Genomic DNA, 25,475 nt, shown 5'->3' on the forward strand with positions numbered 1-25,475 from the left:
ACACAGTAGTGCTAAACTTCCTGGTGGTCAGCCACAGTACAGCATGTTCAGTTCAACAAAGGATCAGCCTATTTCTTCCTCCTCCCACCCTAATATCCAGCACGCAGCCTGGCTCCTCGCACTCCTCCTCCATAGCTTGCATCACTAGCAATGCAGTGATAAGGGAGATAGAGTATATCATGCCGCTGATAGTGAGTGGTGTCACTACAACCCAGCTGGCTGTGCAACCACCTCTGCAGGTCACTGATAGAGCACTATGAAGATTGTGAAAAAGAGGAGATCAGGCTGGAGATCAGCTCTTCCCATAGTTCTGGAGAGAAATCCTAAAACACCCACCTAACATCTACTGTATGTCTGGAGGTCGCTCGTCAAAAATACTATATAATTATCTGTACATCCTCAATTTTATAATTGTTTAATATTTTTATGAATACATTTTGATATTTTGTTTTAATAAATATATTTTAGACATCAGCTGTCTAGTTCACTTAGTAAGTTTTTTTAAATTGAGGTGTATATAGAAAGACAACTAGTGCATATGATGTAAATTAGGGGCACAGTGTGGCATATGATGTGATTTGGGGCACATTGTGGCATATCATGTGATTTGGGTACATAGTGTGGCATATCTTATGATTTGGGGCCACAGTGTGGTATATCATGTCAGTTAGGGCCCCTGCAGGATGCTGATGACGGCAGGGGTGTTAAAAAAAGCTTCTAAAATTGAATTTACACTATAATAGTCACTAAAGCTTGTGGGGTCCAGTGTGGCCCACAGGTCTCCGGCTGTTTGCTTAAAATTTCCATTCCACAACACTGTGTGTGTGTGCCATGCGAGCAGGATCCATATGCACACAACACCCCCCTCCCGGCCAAGCAATGTGTGTCCCTAGACTAAGCCATGCTTATTTTAACTCCAGGAAGGGAGCATTAGTCTTCCAGCAATAACAACACTATCTGGAGATAGCATTAAGTAGGCTTTCCCACTGTATCCCCTGCTCCTGTTCTGACAGGCAGAGCAGAGCTGGGAGACGGCGCCTAAGATCAGCTTTGTCGTCTAAATAGACCACAAGCTGATCACTATAAAAGAAAATAGTAAAAAAAAAAAAAAAAAACACAAAGACTCACCTGCACCCAGGGGTCTGGTGGTCGGTGAGGCTCTCCTCCAGTCTTCTGGTCGCCGGCCTCCTGCTTTGTGACCCCGATCAGCTGCTACAGGCTGTAACTTTACAGCATATAAGATGCCGGTTTACAGCAAATCTGACCAGGGTCACAGAGCAGGAACCCAGTGACCAGCTTGCTGGAGGAGAGACTCACCGATAACCGGGCCAGTAACTGTAAGTATGCACAGTCAGTAGCGGATCTTGCCACGGGCAAGCAGGACTTTTGCCCGGGGCGCCGCCTTCCGGAGGGTGCAGGGCGCCATCCGGAGGGCGCCGCACCAGGGCAAGATCCGCTGCTGCTGTGCCCCCCGCTGCCCGTTGCCCCCCGCTGCCGCTGTGAAGAGAAACTAGACGCGTACGCGTCTAGTTTCCCTTCGTGGAGAGGTCCTTTACTGTGCGGTGCGCGATGACGTCATCGCGCACCGCACATCATTTCAGTCTGTACAGGGGGCGTAAATGACCACGCCCCCTGTACGTAGCCACGCCCCCCTATTGTCGCCCGGGGCGCACAGCGCCCAAGAACCGGCCCTGTGCACAGTACAATTTTGGGGTATTTTTCCACAAAAAATAACCTGAAAATTGCAGAAAGCAGATTCGCAAGGACAGCACTTTCTCACAAGCTCTGTCCCTGCATGCCATAATTGATACTTCCTTTAGTGTATTCTGTTATTGCATTGCAGATTGTGGTGAATTTATCACATCCCATTCGCATTTGAGATGCACATTGTGATAAATAGGCCCCTAAACCTCGATGAGAAGTGCATTAAGCCAGATACCTGCCACTGTAAAAAACAAAAGTTTCCATTATCTAAGTTCTACTGATACCCCTTTCAGGCATACGACCCGGGACATTCCCTGCTCAGTCCCAGATTTTTCACCTCTGAAAAATCCTGGGTTTTTGCTGGATACCCCTTTCACACTAAACCTGAGACCTGGGAAATTCCCGGGTCGACCCCTTCCAGACATAAGCCTGGTCTGCCCTGGCTACTCTCATGTCACATGCCATATACACACACATCACACTCATACATGCAGGGGCGTTTTAAGAGAGGAGGAGGCCCGGGTGCAGCCTCCTACGTTCGGGCCCCCTCCTCTCTGACGGCAGCGCTGAGAGTCTGAACACTAGAGTGCTCAGACTCTACTGCGCATGCGCAGATCTCCGGGAAAATGGTGCGGTGGCCATTTTCCCTGAAATTTCTCTACTGCGCATGCGCAGAACTCCGTGAAAATGGCCGCTGGGCCATTTTCACTGAGTTTTAACACCGCCATGGACATCGCCACGGGACTCCGTAGGGGTGAGTATTCAGAAAATGGGTGCAGCGTGTGCGGTGGAGGCCCCCTCTAGACTCAGGGGCCTGTGTGCACCGCACACACTGCACCCATTATAGAAACTCCAGTGCATACATGTCTTACACACACACACATGTCCCACTCAAACACACACATATATGTAAAATACACACACGCCAAACTCTCTCACACACACACACACACACACACACACACACACACACACACACACACACACACACACACACACATTAAGCTGCATTGGCTGCTTTTTAATACTCACTGCAGCACAGATTGCAGCAGCCGACGCATCCCAAATCCAGGTAGCTTCGCCCCTTCCAGCAGACCACCAAACACCAATCAGAGGCATATAGGTGTGACCTGGGAGTAAATTCCTGGGTCGCACCATTCAGACCTAAGCCGGGTTGTCTACCCAGGACTTTGGTCCCGGGAAAAAGTTAAAACCCAGGTCAGTTGCAGGGTTGATGACCCGGGACCACGTTCCCGGGTTGGTTCCTTTCAGACATGCCAAAATCCTGGGTTGATGCACGTTCATGTGCAAAATCCCGGGATTTTGGAGGATGTCTGAAAGGGGTATGAGATCACACAAGTGCAATATACTGTATTTTATATGTTCACAGTCACATATGAAAACTTAAAATCTGTTATCCTAACTGCTAATTTAGATTGGCAGGCGTTTTTATGGAAACATACCAAGCAGCCATGTTTATTGTTGGTCCATCATGTAACCTTAAAAAGGGTGTGAGGCCCACCGGGGATTTCCCCTGTACCTCTGTGGGCCAACCGTCTCTGGGGATCATGTTCAAGCTTTTTTTTCTCCTTCTTACAAACAGAGCTTGTGGAGGGGTCTGGGGTCATGCAGCTCTGTTGGTACTAAAAATGAACTTCAGACCTGACCTTTACATGTAGCATCTGATGAATCGTGCTGTAGGCAGTGTACGGTCCCAGCAGTGATGGACTGGGACCAGAATTTGTCCCTGGCTGGCAATTGCCTACGTGCTCTCGGCATGGGGGTGCGCAGGCGGCGGAGGGGGCGCATGAGCACAGCGCATGGGGGCGTGTCTCGAGTAAGGGAGTGTGGACTCATGGCACGCCCCTATTTAGGTTGAACTGCACAGTAAGGGGCGGGCTGGTGCGTGCTGTGTTTATGTGTTACAAACAGGTACTTCCCCCGGCAGGGGGCACAAACTGAGAGACGTAACCCTTTCCGGGCTTATCTGTGACTGGACCACCTGCACATTATCCCTTCTAGCATGCCAGAAGGGCAGACCGACCCTGGGTCCCAGCCTTCAAACTTGCTGGACCAAATTATTTGGGACCAGATCACCTGCATTCTGTGCCCCTGCAAGTGCTCACAGCACCCTGGGGCGCTGTAGAACACAGTTTAAGAAACGCTGCCCTAAACCCTGTACTCTAATTGAGTAACCCAATGTTCTCAGCCCATTGCTCTTCTATTTTTACACCACCTTACTTACATACAGTATATAGTAGGCTTCAGTATTACGTGTACACAGATGTCACTCAGATTTACCTCTTCACTCCGGAACTCCCTCCTTCTGTATTAGGCCACATTCTATAATGTGTGGGCCCACTTTTATTTGCCTGCAAAACCCCCTTTTCCATGACGTGAGTAACAGTATGTATACTGGTTCTCTGCTGGCTCTAGGGCAGGCATTTCCAACCGCGGTCCTCAAGGCACACCAACAGTGCAGGTTTTAGTGATATCCAGGCTTCAGTACAGATGGTTAAATCAAAATAACTGGGGCACTAATTAAGTCACCTGTGTCCAAGCCTGGATATCACTAAAACCAGGACTGTTAGTGTGCCTTGAGCACCGAGGTTGGGAAACACTGCTCTAAGGTTTATGCGTGTCACTGATGTATATGAACATGAGAAATACTGTAGGAGGTTACCAGATCTATGAGACCATACCAATAAAGTGGGTTTTATCTTGGAGATTCAGAAAACAGGTCAGTTCTGGCAAAAAATAGCATAATGCAGGAAGATGGAGCCCGAAATCAATACCCATGGTCAGAGTCAAGCAAAGGTCAATGCCAGTTAGGAACAGATACAGGGCCGGATTAAGGTATGTGGGGAACCCCTGGGTAACAAATTTGTGGTGGCCCCTATGAAAAGTGGTATTGTGGTGATGTTATAAAAAAGTTTAATTGCATATAAGGGAACTCAGGCTGGCGAGTTCACAGGGCAGCACTGCGATAATGTGGCATTTGCCCAGCTTTCTCTGCCCCTGGCAGAGAAAGCTGAGTGGGGACCCGGCAGAGTGATCAGCTATGTGTGTCCGATGGACACACATAGCTGATCACAGTGGACACACTGATCCGATGGACACACTGGTCTGATCACAGCATAAAAAGTAAAAAAAAAAAAAAACCATACTCACCTGTCCAAGGAGCCGGTGTCCGCTGCTCCAGTGAGTGCTGCCGGGCGCCGGGTCCCCCATGTGCTGCAATGTGACCCCGGTGCAGTAAAGCGATGCTGCAAAGCGGTAGTGCATTTTACAGCATCGGTGGTCACCGCAGCGCACAGGTTCCAGCGCCGGGCAGCCCAGCAGAAGCAGCGCGGACCGGCTCCCTGAACTGGTGAGTATATTGATCTTCTTGGGGGGGGTCTGCAGCGCGCGGGGGTAGTCGTGACGGGGAGGCGACCATTTTTTCTATTCACTACCTTTCATACTTTTAACATAGTTCATTTTGGCTGTATAATTTTAAACAATGATAAATAAAGATATATTTTATTAATTCATTTGTTAATTGTGAGGTTCTCTGTGCACCCAGAAAACGGCTTTCTTTTCTGTGTGCTTACAGTATGTTAAAGAATGCATCTCTACCTGTACACAAGACATCATTACTCTAAGGATGGGTACTCACTTGCACGTATCGACATAGTGTGTACACACTATTGCATGCTCCCGTGGGTCACGGCCAACCAGAAGATATTGCATGCAACCCAGTGCAGTGTAATGAAGGATGGGACAAGATTTGTTCCGTCGTTTATTACATCGGGCTAACTGTCCTATCCTCCCTCGATACTCTTCTTTCTACTCTATCCACCATGGCCTGCCCCAACCAGACATCCTCCTTCTATAACTCCACTGTCACCTCCGCACTCAATTCTGTTGCCCACATCTCCTCTGTCCCCCTCCACCGTTCTAACCCCAACCCTAGCACTCCAAACTGACCCGGTTCCTACAAAAATGCTCAAACACTGCCGAGCTTCTCTGGAGGAAATCTCGCTCTCTGGTGGATTCCTCCATTTCAGGTTTATTTTCTCTTCCTTTTTCCAATCACTCATCTCTTTTCAGTCTTCCAGTCCCTGCCACCACTTTGATACTTTCAACACTCTCCTTTGCCCCCCACTCTACCATCCTCCCTAACTACCACTGATTTAGCCTCCTTCTTCTCCTCCAAAATTGAAGAAATCCATAATTAAGTCTCCTCCCGTCTCCCCTCGGCAGCGCCACTGTCCCCACCATCCTCTCCATCCAGCCATCCCACCCTGTATTCCTTCTGCCCCACCACAGACAAGGAAGTCAACTCCCTCATCTTATCCTCTCCCCACACCACCTGCCCCCCTGGACCCCCTCCCTGCCTCCTCCACTCCCTCTCCCCCACTGCATGCTCCCACCTGGCTCATCTCTTCAACCTATCGCTCTCTACTGGCATCTTTCCCTCACCATTCAAACATGCTTTTGTCTCACCTATTCTTAAAAAACCCAACCTTGACCCTTTCCCACCTGCTAGCTACCTCTCCATCTCTCTTCTCCCATTCGTCTCCAAATTACTTGAGTGGCTGGTAAACAACTGGATCACCAGCTACCTCTCTGACAACTCCATACTTGACCCTCTTCAAACTGGCTTTTGCACCCTCCACTCCACTGAAACTGCCCTTGTCAAAGTCACCAATGACCTGCTTTCGGCCAAATCCAGGGATCACTTCTCTCTGCTCATCCTCCTTGACCTCTCTGCTGCCTTTGACAATGTGGATCATCCTCTCCTCCTCTGCACCCTCCAGACCATTGGCCTCTCCAGCACCATCCTTGCCTGGTTCACATCTTACCTCACTAACCGCTTCTTCTTGGTGTCTGCCTCTGGCTTCACCTCACCCTCTTCCATCCTCCCCGTCGGTGTCCCACAGGGTTCTGTCCTTAGCCCCACTCTCTTCTCCCTGTACACTTCTTCCTTGGGTGTGCTCATAAGCTCCTTCGACTTTCAATACCACCTACTATACCTCTTCTCTCCTGACCTCTTCCCCTCTGTCCTCTTTCGGGTATCCAGCTGCCTTCTCCACCATCTCCTCTGAGCGTTCTCTGAAGCTCAAAATGGACAAAACCGAACTCATCATCTTTCCCCCATCCAGAGTCTCCCCCCCCCCCCCCCCCATCCCCCATATCTCTATCACTGATGACAACACCATCATCTACCCTGTTCCCCAACTCCACTGCTTGGACGTCACTCTTAACTCTTCCCTCTACTTCACTTCCCATGTCCAATCTCTTGCTCAATCCTGTCGGGTCCAGCTACGCAACATTGCTTGGATCAAGCCGTTCCTCTACCAGAGAGAAACTAAACTTATTATCCACTCACTGGTCATCTCACAGCTTGACTATTGCAACCTCCTCCCCACTTGTCTTCCGTGCTCCCATCTTGCTCTACTTCAATCTGTTCTTAACTCCGCAGCTAGACTTATCTTCCTCTCCCGCTGCTCCACATCTGCCACTCCCCTTCGAAAAAACCTGCACTGGCTTCCATTCCCTTACAGAATCCTCTTCAAACTCCTCACCCTCACATACAAGGCCATCTCTAACTCCAATGCTCCCTACATCACCAACCTCATCTCCCTACATACTCCCTCCCGCCCACTCCGGTCAGCCAGTGTCCATCACCTCTCCTCTACCCAGGTCACTGCATCCCATGACGAAGCCAAGATTTTGCCTGCGCTGTTCACCTTCACTGGATCGAGCTCCACTGCACTACTACACTCTCCCGGACCTTGCAAAGCTTCAAACGGGCACTGAAAACCCACCTGTTCATCAAAGCGTACCCTTCCACATAACCTAATCTCGAGGCCACTTTCCTAACCCTTTGCCTTATGAATTAGCCATCTATACCTCGCTTACTGTACTTTCTGCCATCAGGCCGCTTTCTGCTTGCTCGCATATCATGTCACCTGTCTGTCTCCCCACACCTCCTAGATTGTGAGCTCCTTGGAGCAGGGCTCTATTTCTTCCTGTTCTCACAACCCTCAATTACAGCTCTCTCCTATGCAGCCAATGTCTATACCTGCATCTTTTCTTGCTCGCTACTGTTTATCTCTTCCAACGGCTGCCTGCCCCCGATAATATACCGACTACTCCTTTACTTCCTTACATCTCAGCTGTATTGTGTGCTGAGAATTGTGGTGCTAATTGTTACTTGTGCTCTGTTTTAGTTCTCAGTTACTGTAATGTTAAGTTCTGTGTACCCTGTATTGTTCTAATGTCTGCCGTATGTAAGGCGCTGCAAAACACTTGTGGTGCCTTAAAAATAAAATGTAATAATAATAAATAATAATGGCAATCTAGCATGGTGCAGGGCGAAGGGAAATAGCCCTGACCATCGGCTGATTGTGGGTCGTCCTAATGTGTACCCACCTTTAGATCTAAATCAGGCCAACACAGTTTAAAAAGAACATTTTCATCCATTGAAGTGGAATTCCTTTTTAACTATGTTCTGCTTATACCTCAAATAAGAAATATCTTTTTATTTGAAAAGATTCTATATTTTCTCTTTAACAGAACTTTGCACATAAAACATAAAATATATTTCCGATTCAGAGAAATCATCTTAAATACATTAAACACATTTCTGTCAGGGGAATAGCTTGATATGAATGTTGAGTTCAAACAGAGTGATAACAGGATATGTTTTATCCCTGTGGGTATGTGAGAGATAACTCATGTACAGGGGTGCAGAGTGTCGCAGCAGCAGTCAGGTCAGACGCTGTGACCAGGCAGCTAAATGTTTGCAATAGGAACGTTATAACGGTCATGTTAAGTGACTGCTCTGGGAGATGAAGCATTGAATGCAAATGAATGAGAGATTTAAGGAGCTTAATAAATATTTAACACTTACTGTCCGCATTTCCCAGCTCATGTGCCTGCAGGAGCATCTTTATTACTGAGACAATTAGTAGCTGTCACTCTGTTAGCGTTTATCTTGCTCATTTAAATAGTAGTGACTTCAATACTACAATACGGCACATTGAAGTAATAACTGAATTTACTAGCGCTCCCAAAGATGCTTGTGATTGGTCCAAATTTAAACAGTATGTTTTTTTACATTTTAACAAAATGTACAAAATATAAAATGCCATATGTAACAAAATAAAATATATATACTATTTAGTATAGATGGCAGCAGTAATACAAACTATTGGGGTTTACAATCATTTTCATGTCTTATGACACGTCTTAAGATAGTAGATCCGTACATATCATTAAAGAAGAATGCTTGCTTATCTTATCCATCCTGAAGAAGGTGACAGGTATAGACTAGATGAAAACAGCATACAATTTACAGTAATTAAGAACCCCTTTCAGGCCAATATTTAACTATTCCACATAAAAAGGTATGATATAATCCATGCTCCCATAGTTTTGTTCATTATTGACATCCCTCAATTTGCATGAAACACAGTTCATGGCAAAAGGGTTTACTGCCATTTAAAGCTGTTGAAGCCAGAGATCGCTACTGTGCATACTTCACATTTGCTCCTTTAGGGAAGTGGCTCAAATTATGACAATAATAGCAATGGTATATCATACTATTACTAGAGCTGCCACCACTTCATGCAGTGTAAGGGACAGAGCAGAGCTGCTGCACATGCCCAGTGGTAGCTGCTTCTTCTACCCAGTTTGCTGTGTGTGTGTGTGTGTGTGTGGATCTAAGTCCTCAATCAGTGCACTGGACCAGATAGTAGCTTCCAGGAAGAAGAGACAGGAGCCTTATCATGAGGTGGGGAATGTGTGATTAGAAAGTGCAGTACTGGTTCTATTATGTTTGTGTATTTATTATGGTATGTTAAACCTTTTCCTGACCACTTCTCTTATTTAAATATATTTGATACAGCCTATACCCTAGTTAGATATTAATACTGTGTTCCATACAGTGTCCAGTATATAAAAAGTCCAATGTTTACATTAATGTCCAGGGTTATTACCAGGTTCTTCTAACGCTCCCCCAGACTCCAGCACTTGCTCCAATGTTCCACAGAGTGGGAGATTGTGGATTGCATTTGGAAACCCCCCTCTAGAAATCCTGCGTTTGCCACTGTATGCATAACTGTGAGTACAGCTGTACACATCACATTACTGATAAATATGCCACCCCACGGGTTACGTACTGGGCTGTGTATTGACTCCACGCCATGCTGCCATACCACGCCAGTTGTACACACATATTCCATCAAAGGTTCGTTCACCAATAGCTCCCAATAAGATAGTGTTGATATAGGGCATGGATAGCTAAGATTTCTGGATAAATAGGAGACAACAGAGTGCTAAAATTGGGAAATTCATAGACAGGTCCAGAATTAAAGTATGAATGTACTAAAAATATATGGTTTGTTCAAAGGCATCTTGTAGACATTTGGAAGTAATTAGTTTGGCTGAGTACCTTTAGGCAATAATCCTGGTAAAAGCTGAATTGTAGGTGCAGTATCTTTCTGTCCCATTCTTTGTGTTCAGCGTGTTTATGCTGTAAATAACTAAAGATTGATTCCTTGGGGATACATATTTGTTTTGTAAGTGTTGCAATGACATAAATTGATTGAAGTCTCTAATTATATCTGTAAATATATTGTCTGCATAATGAACTAACAATTTCAGGGCTAGAGCCACAACCACTTTAATCTAATAACACTTATATGGCCGAGATAAGGATCATCAATACCATCAAAGCCCCTGGGCTGCTACAGTTAGAAAACTAATGTGACGTCTGGGGATACGAGATTCAGTATTAAAAACTTTATTACCAGTGAGACTAATTATGCTATTCCAATATAAACATGTTATTAAAATGTAAATGCAGCCTACAATATATATGCCCCAGAATACATAAAATTAAATCTAGCTGTACACAGCTATGGGAACTTCATTTGTGATTACAAAAAGGGAAACTGAAGCAGGTAGCTGCAATATCTGCTGCTGTGCCCCCTTGTTAACTAGCCCTAAAGCCCAGAAATGAGTCATTGTCAGAGGAATGACATAGGAGCATCACAGCTCTGCCCCGGAAGTCACTGTCACAGCACCGCCGGGACCCGCAACAAGATGCTGGAGCTGCCACTGCTGCCAGGAGAAGGTGAGAGACCACTAGACCAGCAGAGACGGTTTGCTGACAGTTCCTTATGTTAACATACTGTATTATTTGGGTAGATATTCTGAATATCAACATGGTCACTCTTGACATGCTGAGCATGCGGTCATGCTGCATGTCAACATTTCATCATACTCATGTCAAACTGATGACGGTCCCCACACTCCTCGTATCATCTACAGTATATAATAATTGGCTAAGGTCTGATATGACCCCCCTCTTTCCCTAAAGGCTCTCACAGCAGCCAGGACCAGAACACGCCTGTCTGCCACCCTGTGCCAGCCCCTCCCCCTAAACCTGTGACATCATGATGTTAGGCCTAGGTGGTGGGGATACTGACTCTAGGAAGTAGAGGACTTCCCTGATTAGGGACGGCCATCGGTGGGTTATCCATCAATGATCACCATCGGTGATACCATTGTTGGATAACCTTGATGGTGTAAAACCATCTGTAATGGAACCATTGATGGTTTTACCCACTGATGGTCACCCCTGCATCAGTGTTAAAAGAGCTGCTGACCAATCAAAGCCCAGGGGCAAGGCTTCGCAGGTATTGGGGGGCGGAACTAAACTGTGTCCCAACACATGGAGAAAAAAATAAACATTTGTTAGCTTTGTGCCAACAATGGCGGGAAACCATCTGGTTCTCCGCCATAGATGGTAAAAGTACTCAACATTGGTCATAGACCATTGATTATTTCAAATCAGCGATGGTCGATGGCCATCCCTAGCCCTGATTCCCGTGGATGGATACTCTTGGTGACTTTGCAGAAGTGCTCTTGGGCAGTAACAATGCCTCACCCAGGGTCCTGCTACTTGGTAGACTGCACTGCTCATACCCTTAGTTCTGGCCTTGCCTGCAGCAATGGGTCAGACCTGCCGGAGAGGACAGCGGACACCTCTGAGTCAGGAACACACAGATCTATGTACTAAGCCTTGGAGAGAGATAAAGTGGGCAGAGGTAAAGTACCAACCAATCGGCTCCTCACTGCCAATTTTCAAACACAGCCTGTAACATGACAGGAACTGATTATCTAGTACTTTATCTCTCTCCACTTTATCATTCTCCAAGGCTTAGTACATCTGTCCTACAATAAGTAATTATACAGCTCGGACAGAAAGCGAAAACAGAGGAGCAGGTGAAGACTGAGGTGACCCAGCAAATGCTGCGTCTCTTTACTAGTTATAATGTATTCAGCTTGCGATATTCAGGCGTATTTGTTAATCATTAAGGGCTATATTTATATTCTAGTGAATCCATTTGATGGCAGTTTATATTTGTGTTGTTATATTTATATGATAAGTTAATTGTATGCACACTTATTCACAAATCCTTATCTCAAACTACTGACTGCTATTACTTTAATGAGTTTTAAACTAGCCATGTAAATCTGCACGTGTTACAGTATAACGACCTTTAGATAAACGTCTACTGAAAGATGTTCTCCAGATTAAAGTGCTGCTTCTTTTGATCTTTTATTAATATTTCTTTTAAGGGAACTGCAATATATTCCTACTTGCAGCTTCAGGTTCCAATGACATATCAGCTTTATAAAAACTGGTAATTAATAATTTCTCTTAATTAGAAGATTGTTTTCTTTGTACACCAGCACCAGTTGTTCCTATGCTTTTTTTTCTATATCCACAATTCTAACAGAAAGTAGTGGTTTCTACACAACTAAGCTTTCCTGTTTTGAGCACCAAAATGCTGCAAATTGTGATTTCCCAGAAATCTCAGCTCTCGTATGTATAGCATTCCAAACATGGGGGTATAGCAGTCAAATAAGCAGTGGCATGGAGCTGGATTAAGCCTCCACTGCCTCATTGATGGCTGCATCACCATCTTCCGGCTTCCCATGGACCATTTCTCGCCATTTCCATCATTGTCTGTTATGGAATTACACAATGCTACTTGATTGCTATGAACACCTAATACGCCAAAGGGGGATCTGAATTAAGACTTGGAGAAAGATAAAATAGAGAATTTGCCCAAAGCAACCAATCGGCATAGACTGTGAAAGAGAAATGACAGCAGCTGATTGGGTAGACTTGCATAGAACCAGCCGTTGCCTGCAGTTCACAGGCTCAAACATGTATCCCCAAGGCTTGATACATCTCCCCCCTCAAGAGAGCTGGTAATATCTCCTTTCTAAAAGGGGAAGCATGGTTGCTGGTGCCACCAGGTACGGGAGTGGGGATATGGCCCCACATGTCTGCTGTAAATACATAATGCCCTCCTAAAGTTATTATGCCAAATGTTATAGCAAATGCACATCCCACTTATATTTGGGGCAAATCAGTCATTGACGTTAGTAAATAGAAGTGCTGGTATGTAAATTTAAAGTAGAGAGGAGGAATAGTGGGAGACGGGAGAGCAGGAGAGAGGAGGTATAGTGCAGACGGGAGAGATGAGGAATAGTGGAAGAGGGAGAGAGGAGGAATAGTGGGAGATGGGAGAGATAGAGAGGAGGAATAGTGGGAGATGGGAGAGATAGAGAGGAGGAATAGTGGGAGATGGGAGAGGTAGAGAGGAGGAATAGTGAGAGATGGGAGAGGTAAAGAGGAGGAATAGTGGGAGATGGGAGAGGTAGAGAGGAGGAATAGTGAGAGATGGGAGAGGTAAAGAGGAGGAATACTGGCAAATGAGAGAGGTAGAGAGGAGGAATAGCGGGAGAGCAGGAGAGAGGAGGTATTGTGCAGATGGGAGAGGGAGAGAGGAGGAATAGTGGGAGAAGGGAGAGCAGGAGTTAGGAGGAATAGTGGAGACGGGAGAGAGGAGGAATAGTGGAAGAGGTAGAGAGTAGGAATAGTGGGAGATGGGAGAGGTAGAGAGGAGGAATAGTGGTAAATGGGAGGGGTAGAGAAGAGGAATAGTGGGAGATAGGAGGGGTAGAGAGGAGGAATAGTGGGAGATGGGATGGGTAGAGGGGAGGAATAGTAGGAGATGGGAGAGGTAGAGAGGAGGAATAGTAGGAGATGAAAGAGGTAGAGAGGAGGAATAGTGGGGGATGGGAGGGGTAGAGAGGAGGAATAGTGGGAGATGGGAGGGGTAGAGAGGAGGAATAGTGGGGGGATGGGAGGGGTAGAGAGGAGGAATAGGGGAGATGGGAGAGGTAGAGAGGAGGAATAGTAGGAGATGGGAGAGGTAGAGAGGAGGAATAGTAGGAGATGAAAGAGGTAGAGAGGAGGAATAGTGGGGGATGGGAGGGGTAGAGAGGAGGAATAGTGGGAGATGGGAGGGGTAGAGAGGAGGAATAGTGGGGGGATGGGAGGGGTAGAGAGGAGGAATAGTGGGAGATGGGAGGGGTAGAGAGGAGGAATAGTGGGGGGATGGGAGGGGTAGAGAGGAGGAATAGTGGAGATGGGAGAGGTAGAGAGAAGAAATAGTGGGAGATGGGAGAGGTAGAGAGGAGGAATAGTGGGAGACGGGAGAGCAGGAGAAGGCAGCAAGGTATTTACCTGGCTTTAGTGTACTTGCTGGCGGCCTCTGCAGTAACTATGTCCACCAACACCCGAACCTGGTACAGCCTGCACTAGGAGAGCTGTAATGCCACTTGCAGGTCCTCAGCTTCTCGTGCCAGTGTGTCATCAAATACGTTGCTGTGCAAAAGTGACGTCATGACACAGCTAAGTCTTACAAAAACTGTACCCACGGAGCACATCGCCAGGAGGTGTATCTGCTGCTCGACTGGACCAGACTGTCAGATGGCCAGTGTGGCCCTGGTGGTAATGGGGCAATGGGCGTACCCCATCACAGCTGCTGTCATTGCAACGGGCAGGGGAGGGCAAAGTGTGCACACACAGTAACATACACAAACACACTGTACCTGTCAGTGCCCCGACAGGCATTTGATTGTGATGGGGAGGATCATGCCCCAGGCCACCATCTTCATTCTGCTGGAGCTGCAGTCAGCACCCATTCATCTTGCAGCAGCCTGGGCTGGGCTGGAAGAGTATGGAGCAGGGCCCACAGGCATGCGAGTAGAGTGCCGAGGACATTCATCCCCACATGACCTGCTTATAATCCGGCCCTGGTGCTAAGATCTGGACGCCCACATACCCACTGTTTCTGATCTCCAGCCGCCTGCTGCAGATTGGAGGAGGTGGGATCTCAGAGTCGGGGAGTACAGCGCAGACATCCCGGCGCCCAGTGCGGTCCACTTCTGTCACCGCAGCCCAGGTATGTCAGTTGCATGCAGCCCTTACAGTGGAGCCAGCTGCCAGAGCAATTGTGAGAGTAGAGGGAATTGCGGCCGCTCCTCCTCTTCGAGTCGGACTCCACTTGGCAGCAGCTGTGCTGTGCGTTACTGGATGACGGGCAGGTGCATATTAATGTAATGTAAATAATAATGATTGGTACACCCGCCCGCCCCGCTGCCCCCGGAATTAGCCACTGGCCAATCACATCAGATCAGTGACAGGGGCGTGCTTGCATGATATGGGCTGTCAGCACGCCGCTGTCAAAGCGGCACTTCTAGAGGTGCCGCTTATAGATTTTTTTTTAATGGGCTATGACTGCCCGATGCTTGGCCCCGTCCCCCGCTTCCTGATCATCATTGACAGCAGGAGGCACAGAGAATGGTGCCTCCAAACCACATTTAAAACTGTTTTTTAGTAGATAAAAAATGATTCAAATAATGCAAAGTCTAAAGTATATACTTATGACACAGAATATGTGTCATAAGTATCTTCTTTGTATTATTTGAATCATTAATGACAGGGGAGGCACTGCCTGTCATTAATGATTCAAATAATACAAAGAAGATACTTATGACACATATTCTGTGTCATAAGTATATACTTTAGACTTTGCATTATTTGAATCATTTTTTATCTACTAAAAAACAGATTTAAATGTGGTTTGGAGGCACCATTCTCGTGCCTCCCCTGACTGCACGTCCCTGCATCACACTCATGGCTGGACTGGCCCACAGGGGTACAGGGGAAACCACCGGTGGGCCCTACTGCCTGGGGGCCCACCCCCTCCTCTAGGGATCAGGTTCCAGACTGTACTGTTACTAATCTAGTACATTATCATGCATGCACTACAGTATTTACTGTATATATTTATCTAGGGGACCAACACTTGCAAAATGGTTAGGCAAACCAATGTGGAAGGCTGGGCACATCCGCTCTAGAGACTGGCCACACCCCTAAACATGGGCCCCTTACTGTATTCCCCCGGTGGGCCCTACATGCCCCAGTCCGACACTGATCACATTAATAAATCAGAACATTATCGATACAACTATTGTTTTTTTTCTGTAGCGCCCATACAACAAAATAATAATAATAATAATAAGTCTCATGGCTGACGTTTTGTATTGTATACTGTGTGTCATTTTTATAACTAATTTAATATATTTGTGATTTATCTAATGAATATATCAGAGCCATGACTTTATTACTGTAGCATCATTTACTCTGTATATGGGGGGTCATTCCGAGTTGTTCGCTCGGTAAATTTCATCGCATCGAAGCGATTTTCCGCTTAGTGCGCATGCGCAATGTTCGCACTGCGACTGCGCCAAGTAAATTTGCTATGAAGTTAGGAATTTTACTCACGGCTTTTTCTTCGTTCAGGCGATCGTAATGTGATTGACAGGAAGTGGGTGTTTCTGGGCGGAAACAGGCCGTTTTATGGGCGTGTGGGAAAAAACGCTACCGTTTCTGGGAAAAACGCGGGAGTGGCTGGAGAAACGGAGGAGTGTCTGGGCGAACGCTGGGTGTGTTTGTGACGTCAAACCAGGAACGACAAGCACTGAACTGATCGCAGATGCCGAGTAAGTCTGGAGCTACTCAGAAACTGCACAGAGATGTCTTTTCGCAATATTGCGATTCTTTCGTTCGCAATTTTACTATGCTAAGATTCACTCCCAGTAGGCGTAGGCTTAGCGTGTGCAAAGCTGCTAAAAACGGCTTGCGAGCGAACAACTCGGAATGACCCCCAGAGTGTATCTGTGTAGCATCATTTACTCTGTTTTCCCTTACAAGCACAGTTTCTTGTATTTTTCAAGAGGCATTCTCTGGGCATGAGGTGTTACCGCTGGTGGCTGCCTCACTGAGACACAATACACATCATTATGTATATCTTCTTCAAGTACAAAATATTCATTATTGTATCTTCATTATTTTCACCCCACTCATCTCTTTGAACATTAGCAACATCCAAAGTAACATCCTCAGTTTCTATGTATAAATCATCATTATTTCTACTCATCTTCAGTCTCAGTTTCCTTTTCAGGCACAGATGTGGCGTTTTTGGAGGTGACACTCTTAAAGCACAAAAGTAAAAGTCTGCCTTCTAAGGTGCCAATAGTTTTTGCCTTAAAACTAATTGCCGGTTTAAATCTTGCAGGCTATTACATTTGGGCCCTCATTCCGAGTTGATCGCACCAAGCAACTTTTTGCTGCTGGTGCGATCAACTAATCTCCGCCTATGGGGGAGTGTATTTTAGCATAGCAGGGCTGCGAACGCTTGTGCAGCCCTGCTATGCTGAAAAAGTTTCACACAAAACAAGACTAGCCCTAGACCTACTTACAGTGTGCGACGGATCCAGCGATGCAGGTCCCGGCTTTGACGTCAGACATCCACCCTCCGTTTGCCTGGACACGCCTGTGTTTTTCTTACCACTCCCCGAAAACGGCTGGAAACGGTGAGTATCCACCCCGGAACGCCTACCGCCTGTCCATCTTCTTGCGATCGCCGCTGCGATCACATATGTCGCTGGCAACGACGCGTGTGCGCAATGCGTACGACGCACATGCGCATTTCCGACCTGTTTGCACCACAGCGAAGAACCGCTGCGTGCGAACGGGTCAGAATTACCCCTTGGGCCCTAGATCATGCCCAATTTCCTTTCTAAAGTGATCCCCGTTATTGCGCATATCGCGCCCATAATAATCAGGTTTAGCTGCGAAAAGGGTTGTGAGCTAAAATAATTACACCACGTCCATCAGCAGAAACAGAACGGGTGTGTAAGAGGGTGAAAAGAATTGAATACCGCCCTCTGGGTGGCAGTGCACCATAAACACAACTGCACACTCTTTTTCACTTTGATAAAGTTAAGTCATTAGAAGCAAGATAACTCCTATACAGTATATGCTGACTTTATATGACCTGCACCCAGGGCCGGCTCCAGGCATGTTCGAATAGAGCGGCAGCGCGGGGCGCCACCCTTATTGGCGCCGCGCACACAACCGTTTTGGAAGAGTCCGCCCACACCCTCAGCAGCACTCCCCCTCCCAGCACCGCAGGTATTGTGGGGGGCATTTATGGATCGGCACTGGGTGGGGTTATTTATGTACTGGGAAGGGCACTGTGGGGTCATATCTGCACTGTGGGGGCATTTATGTATCTGCCACTGTGGGGGCATATCTGCACTGTGGGGGCATTTATGTATCTGGCACTGTGGGGGCATATCTGCACTGTGGGGGCATTTATGTATCTGGCACTGTGGGGGCATTTATGTATCTGGAACTGTGGGGTCATTTATGTATCTGGCACTGTGGGGGCATTTATGTATCTGGCACTGTGGGGGCATTTATGTATCTGGCACTGTGGGGGCATTTATGTATCTGCCACTGTGGGGGCATATCTGCACTGTGGGGGCATTTATGTATCTGGCACTGTGGGGGCATATCTGCACTGTGGGGGCATTTATGTATCTGGCACTGTGGGGGCATTTATGTATCTGGAACTGTGGGGTCATTTATGTATCTGGCACTGTGGGGGCATTTATGTATCTGGCACTGTGGGGGCATTTATGTATCTGGCACTGTGGGGGCATTTATGTATCTGGCACTGTGGGGGCATTTATGTATCTGCCACTGTGGGGGCATATCTGCACTGTGGGGGCATTTATGTATCTGGCACTGTGGGGACATTTATGTATCTGACACTGTGGGGTCATTTATGTGTCTGGCACTGGGGGCATTTATGTATCTGGAACTGTGAGGTCATTTATGTATCTGGCACTGGGGGCATTTATGTATCTGGCACTGGGGGCATTTATGTATCTGGCACTGTGGGGCATTTATGTATCTGGAACTGTGGGATAATTTATGTATCTGGCACTGGGGGCATTTATGTATCTGGCACTGTGGGGGCATTTATGTATCTGGCACAGTGGGGGCATATCTGCACTGTGGGGGCATTTATGTATCTGGCACTGTGGGGGCATATCTGCACTGTGGGGGCATTTATGTATCTGGCACTGTGGGGGCATTTATGTATCTGGAACTGTGGGGTCATTTATGTATCTGGCACTGTGGGGGCATTTATGTATCTGGCACTGTGGGGGCATTTATGTATCTGGCACTGTGGGGGCATTTGTGTATCTGGCACTGGGGGCATTTATGTATCTGACACTGGGGGCATTTATTTATCTGGAACTGTGGGGTCATTTATGTATCTGGCACTGGGGGCATTTATGTATCTGGCACTGTGGGGGCATTTATGTATCTGGCACTGTGGGGGCATATCTGCACTGTGGGAGCATTTATGTATTTGGCACTGTAGGGGCATTTATGTATCTGGAACTGTGGGGACATATCTGGCACTGTGTGGCCATTTATGTATCTGGCACTGCTGGGGGGCATGTCGTGTATCTGGCACTGCTGGGGGGCATGTCATGTGTTGCTGGCACTGCTGGGGGGCATGTCACGTGTTGCTGGCACTGCTGGGGGGCATGTCATGTGTAGCTGGCACTGCTGGGGGGCATGTCATGTGTAGCTGGCACTGCTGGGGGCATGTCACGTGTTGCTGGCACTGCTGGGGGGCATGTCATGTGTAGCTGGCACGGCTGGGGAGCATATCATGTAGTGTTTCCGCTAGGCGTCTGTGGCTAGGCAATGTTTCTCAGTGCTCTGCCTGGAGCAAAGTGTCTAATGTGCTCTGCCTGGCGCAAAGTGTCTAACGTGCTCTGCCTGGCGCAAAGTGTATAGGAGGTTCTACCTGGTGCAATGTGTATTAGCTGCACTACTGTGTGGTGTAATGCGAATTGCCACTATTATGTGGCCACGCACCTTCCCCACGAAGCAACGCCCCTAAATTTTTTACATTTTCTCGCTCAGGGTGCTAGTAGGCCTGGAGGCGGCCCTGTCTGCACCTCTACCAATCTTTGGATTGGAATTATATTTCTCTGCTGGTACTTCAAGAGTCTTGTTTGCCTGTTTATCAACTTTGGCTTTGTCCCTCAAAATTCTGCGTTCTCCAGTCCATTGTGGATTGGACAACCAATATATTATCATCTGACTATAATGACAAATTCTCATATGCCCACCCACCTTTAGGGGTCTATTCATGAAGCAGTGAAAAGTGTGGAGAAGTGATCCAGTGGAGAGCTAATAAGCATTGAAGTAACATTTATAATTTGCATACTATACAGTTGTACGGAGCAGCTGATTGGTTGCCATGGGCAACTTCTACACAGTCTCACTTCTCCACTGTTTTCACTGCTCCATGAATAGACCCCACAATACGTTTGATCACATTTAAATACGGGAAATGAATCAATGGCTTTTGCAGGGATACATTTGTCTGATACAGTATCTCCTGCCTGACAGCTTGAAATAAATGTCCATTCCATTTAATTGAAGTCTTGGCTGCACCCTGCGAGACAATAGTTCTATGACCCGAGTATTCATGTGGAATTTGTAAGTGACATACATTAATGCTCTGGTAATTAATGGATTTTCGAAATATAAAGTAATAGGCCCTACACGCTGGCCGATAACACTGAAAGATATGAACGATCTTGTTCATTAATGAACGAGATGTCATTCATATCTTTCAGTGTGTATGCACCAATGATGAACGATGTGCGGCATTGAAGTAACATTTATAATTTGCATGCTATGAAATTATACAGAGCAGCTGATTAGTTGCCATTGGCAACTTCTCCACTGGCTCACTTCTCCCCACTTTTCACTGCTTCATGAATAGACCCCCTTAATGTACTGTAATCTTCTAACATATTATGGCATCATAAGAAATGGTATTGAGTGATGGTGTGTTCCTGTGTCACCTCTAAGAGGTGGGTAGTCTGAGATGTCACTCACTAAGGACCTGATTCAGTGCATGCATACTGCACACAATGCTGATGCTCAGTTCAGCAATGTTTTGTAACTGAGAATATGCTAAAATTCCTACAAACTCCTGTGGCGCATGTATTTTATATAGTGCATGCACACAGGTGCAGCTGCTATTTAGACAGACAGTATCAGAAATGTTGTGGAGAAGTGATGGCTGTTCCTGGGCTATGACTGGGAGGTGGCTAGCAGTGTATAATCAGTGGGCGTGTCATGGGAGTGTCGGAGGCATGTCAGTGTAAGCGGATAAGTACACAGGCACACGGCTGCAGGCATAGGAAGCCATAGACAGAGACACTGCACCTGCACTAGTGCTTATGCAAGTTTCCATGGAGAGGTTGATGATGGCATACTGTATAAGGACTCACCAATCAGTATTACTGCATGCACAGATGCTGACTGGGCATCTCAGTGCTTGTAAATTCAGTCACATGGATGTACAGGAGGGTAGGAGCTTGTAGCGGCATTTGCATAAAGTCACAGACGGACGACTGCCAATACACGCTGCTGTGTCTGACCCAGTATCAGCCCATAAGTATTCTCTACTTACAAAGGTAGGTATGGCTAGGGAAATGTAGCCCAGAAAAGGAGCTGTGGGCCTAGAGCTAACAAGAAAGCTGACTGCACCCAAGGCTTTGGTTGCCTCCAGTCATCTATCACTTATATGGCTGAAATTTCAGAGCAGCAGCGAGTTTGCAGAGAAATGCGGCTATTGTGAGTCTATGTTTAGATTCAGGACCATATTAAATCCTTCCAGCACATCAGTCATCCAGCACTTGGGGGTATGCAGTCAAAATGCCGGCAGTCGGGATCTCAGCCATTGGCATTTGACCGACGGCCACCATACCGACACCCGCCCCTAATTCCCACGCCACCAACCGAGTAGGAATAGAACCTGATGCTCCCAACGCTCGCCACTGCTCTGAAAGCACGGGAGCACAGCGCGGGATACTGACAGCCGGTATCCCAACTGCTGGTATATCATTCTGGACCCCCTTGGGGTGGGATCCCACAATGACCTGCCCTTCGCTGTACCCATGTTTTACTGTATATCTTATATGGGACCCCCTAGAGCAGGAGTTTTCAACCTTTAGGACAGTGTGGGCCACATTCAAAAATTCAATGAAGTCCAAGGGGCACTAAATGCATTTTGCTGCCTGTGCTGCAGGTATCCGCTGCTCCCCAGCGGTTATCCCAGGCTCAGGAGTCCTTCCACTTATTATATATACAGATGGAGCCACGCTAGCCATAGCTCCGCCTGTGACTAGGCGCACACGCCCGGATGCGTCTATCGCTGAGAGCATCCCTGTCTGCCCAAGTGACGTGATGGAGACGTTCCCCATTTACTCGAATGGAGTGCGCCTCTGTCCGCGTGCCCGGACAGAGACGCTCTGAATGGGATCATCTTTGTGCACTCCCGTGGTGACTAGGTGGACTGATCGCCTAGTCACGCCGGGAGTGCACATTTTCATCTTCAGATGAGCGCAGCTCCATCTGTACATATTTACAGGGGTGTAAGTAGAAAAAAATGTGTTAATGGTACGGTGTGCCAAGAAATGGGTGTGGCCAATGAAAATGGGGGTGTAATACACAAATGGGGGGCCAGATACACATGACACCAATAGAGCAGTGCCAGTTGCACATATGCCCCTAATAGTGCCAGATACACATATGCCTCGAATAGTGCCAGATGCACATATGCCCCTAATAGTGCCAGATACACATACGCCCCCAATACTGCAGTGCCAGATACACATATGCCCCCAATAGTGCTAGATACACATATGCCTCCAATAGTGCCAGATTCACATATGACCCCAGTAGTGCAGTGCCAGATGCACATATGCCCCTAATAGTGCCAGATACATGTATGCCTCCAATAGTGCCAGATTAACATATTCCCCAAGTAGTGCAGTGCCAGATACACATATGCCCCCAATAGACAGCACAGGCACTATAATTATTCCTCACCCCCCACCCTATAGACAGCACATGCGCTCGCCCGGCCAGGTCCCCGAACTCATGCAGGACAATGTGAGCATAATTTATTAATGGCACCAGCCCTCCCCCGACATATATAAACTTACCACCTTGCTGCAGAAATGTGTCCTGACGGGAGTGGAGGCTCTCACCACACGCGCTCAGCCTGAGAGAGGCACACTACCCGGAGCTCTGTGACGCATCAATGTGACTCCCTGCGCTGCAGCAGCTGCACTGGCTGCTGGGAAGTAGGGGGAGTAGCTGCCAGTGCAGCTGCTGTAGCGCAGTGAGTCACTGACGGGGTGCTGAGCTCCGGTGCGCTCCAGAGCGCTCCGGAGGATCTTTTAAAAAAAAGTAAAGACATAAACCAGTGCTTGGCAGGTGGGTGGATGGGCCACGGAGAGCAGCTCAGCTGCCCTAGAGTATACTATACTCTACATACATCCTACCCTTCCTGACATGAGTCTACTGATCGCACACAATGGGGCTGATTCTGTCCCTGCAGGTGCCTGATTTACTACCTTATGCTAATGCAAGAATCCATATGGTTCATGTTTCTGCAACTGGAGACCTGGGCCGCCCATTAATTTTACCCCATCCGATGCATCTGCCGTCATTACTACAGGCACTTGCACCAACCACCTTATTAGGACAGCCTCTCTTCCTCATATGTGTGTCAAAATCGCCCAGACCTTACAGTTACACCATACTTGCCTACTTTTGTAAAAGCATTTCAGGGAGATGTGAAAGTAACACCTATCAGTGCGGACGTGTGTTGCTACATCTGAGAGATGTGTCATGAAAATTACTAACATCCAAATGTAAATAAGCCCCATAAGTTAGTATACAGTATACACATATACTGTGAGTGGCCATGAGAAACCGTATTTAAAATGCATGTAGCCATAGGGATCATTGTGCCTTATAACCAATACAGGGAAATGACACTGATCATCCCATTTGAATGTATGTATCACTGATTTAGTTTTTTTCCCCATAGAATGTATCAGCTATATAATGGGGGTAAGGTGTAATCAGGGAGATTAATTGTCTATTCAGGGAGTCGGGGAGATTGCTACTATTTCAGGGAGTCTCCTGCAGAATGAGGGAAGGTAAGCAACTATGTGTTACACACGCATGACACTCCCACAGGTCAGGACCGTCACATGTGCCGCAATATTGTATCTGAGATTGGTGATTCATGTAATAGCTCCTAGATCAGCAAAACGTACTATATAACAAGATGTACAATACTTACAGTATGTCTAAACATTCTATAGAATGACAGTTGTTATCTTTGAATCTGTATTTCCCATACACATCCAGTCTGCCATCCGAAACTAAGCACATTTAGGGGTTGATACTGTATATTAAGCAGTAAAAAGAGTGGAGAAGTGGATTAGTGGAGAAGTTGCCCATAGCAACTAGTCAGCATCTACAGTACCTATCATTTTATAGAATGTATTTTATAAATGCTACCTCGAAGCTGATCAATACGGCAAAATAGGGACATTTCCAAGTACAGGTCATTAAACCATGGACTATCCCTGGAAATAAGAATAGTTTTCTGTTCTATGGTGTAACGAGAGACATTTCTGAATACTGGCGCACAGATAACAAAAACAGGTGCTATAGCTCAAAGTGACCGGTCAGAGTTTTACTGTCATTTTTCTAGCACAGTTCAGTAAATGAGTGCAAGCATCTGGTTGCTCGTACCCCAGGGATTCCGGAATACCTAATGTCAGAATGTGTGACTATGGCCCCAGCCTATCATACTGTATGTTAATGTTTCTGCTAGTTTCTAGTGGATTCACAATAATAAAGTTGTAAAAAAAAAAATGTATTAAAGATAAAAAAAATGAATAAGTATATGCCAGTGTAAATTATCTTTCTTAAATTCTGCTATGTGAGAAATGTTTTTAAACTTTGCTTATACTGTGGCATATTTATTGCTTTTATATCTATGCTATCTAATAACCGTCCCATCATAGTGTTCAGGCAAGGGAAGACATAGTACCTGTCTGCTCCTGCAGTATGTCAGCAGATCCCACAGAGACATTCCTACGTATTACTCCTGGGCACACCAGCTCTTCTGTCCCTGGCTGGTCACATTTGATGCCAGTTCTCATCTCTGGCTCCTTTGCAGTTATTGCCTTGTGCCCAGCCTGACTTAGCTCTCCCCGAAGCTCTTTGTTTTCTTTCTCCAGCTTGTTGATCTCTAGCCGCATTTCTCTGATGACTCGCATTAAGTGTGTGTCGCCTTCCATTAACAGTCTCCTCTATTTCACCCTTCTTCCCCAGTGCGGTGGTCTCAAAGGAGCAAATGCTACCAGAGTCACCAAATCATCTGCTTGACGCATTATTTACTAAAGATCAGTTGTACAATAGCAGGTGGCCCTACACCCAGCTCTAGGTCGTCTTTCATCAGGATGTGAGCTTGGATTAAGCGTTTAGACAAGAGGCCTTTAATTATTCAAACCTGCACGGTTTTTGCTTTCCATGAGAGTTTACTATGTCTAAAAATGACAGAGTAGCTTCTTTTTTATGCCTCCATGAC

General features: G+C 46.7%; 1 protein-coding gene across 1 annotated transcript in view; it reads right to left on the reverse strand.

Moving 5' to 3' along the window:
* CCDC195 (coiled-coil domain containing 195) overlaps nt 1-25,271 on the reverse strand; it is a 75,243-nt gene extending 49,972 nt beyond the window's left edge. Inside the window, exon 1 of the mRNA XM_063919575.1 lies at nt 24,936-25,271. Within this exon, the coding sequence (XP_063775645.1) occupies nt 24,936-25,185 (250 nt within the window). The 5' untranslated portion in view covers nt 25,186-25,271. The remainder of the gene's footprint in view (nt 1-24,935) is intronic.
* Between the last annotated feature and the right edge of the window lie 204 nt (nt 25,272-25,475).

Source organism: Pseudophryne corroboree, chromosome 4 (genome assembly GCF_028390025.1).
Source record: "Pseudophryne corroboree isolate aPseCor3 chromosome 4, aPseCor3.hap2, whole genome shotgun sequence".
Classification (NCBI taxonomy): domain Eukaryota; kingdom Metazoa; phylum Chordata; class Amphibia; order Anura; family Myobatrachidae; genus Pseudophryne; species Pseudophryne corroboree.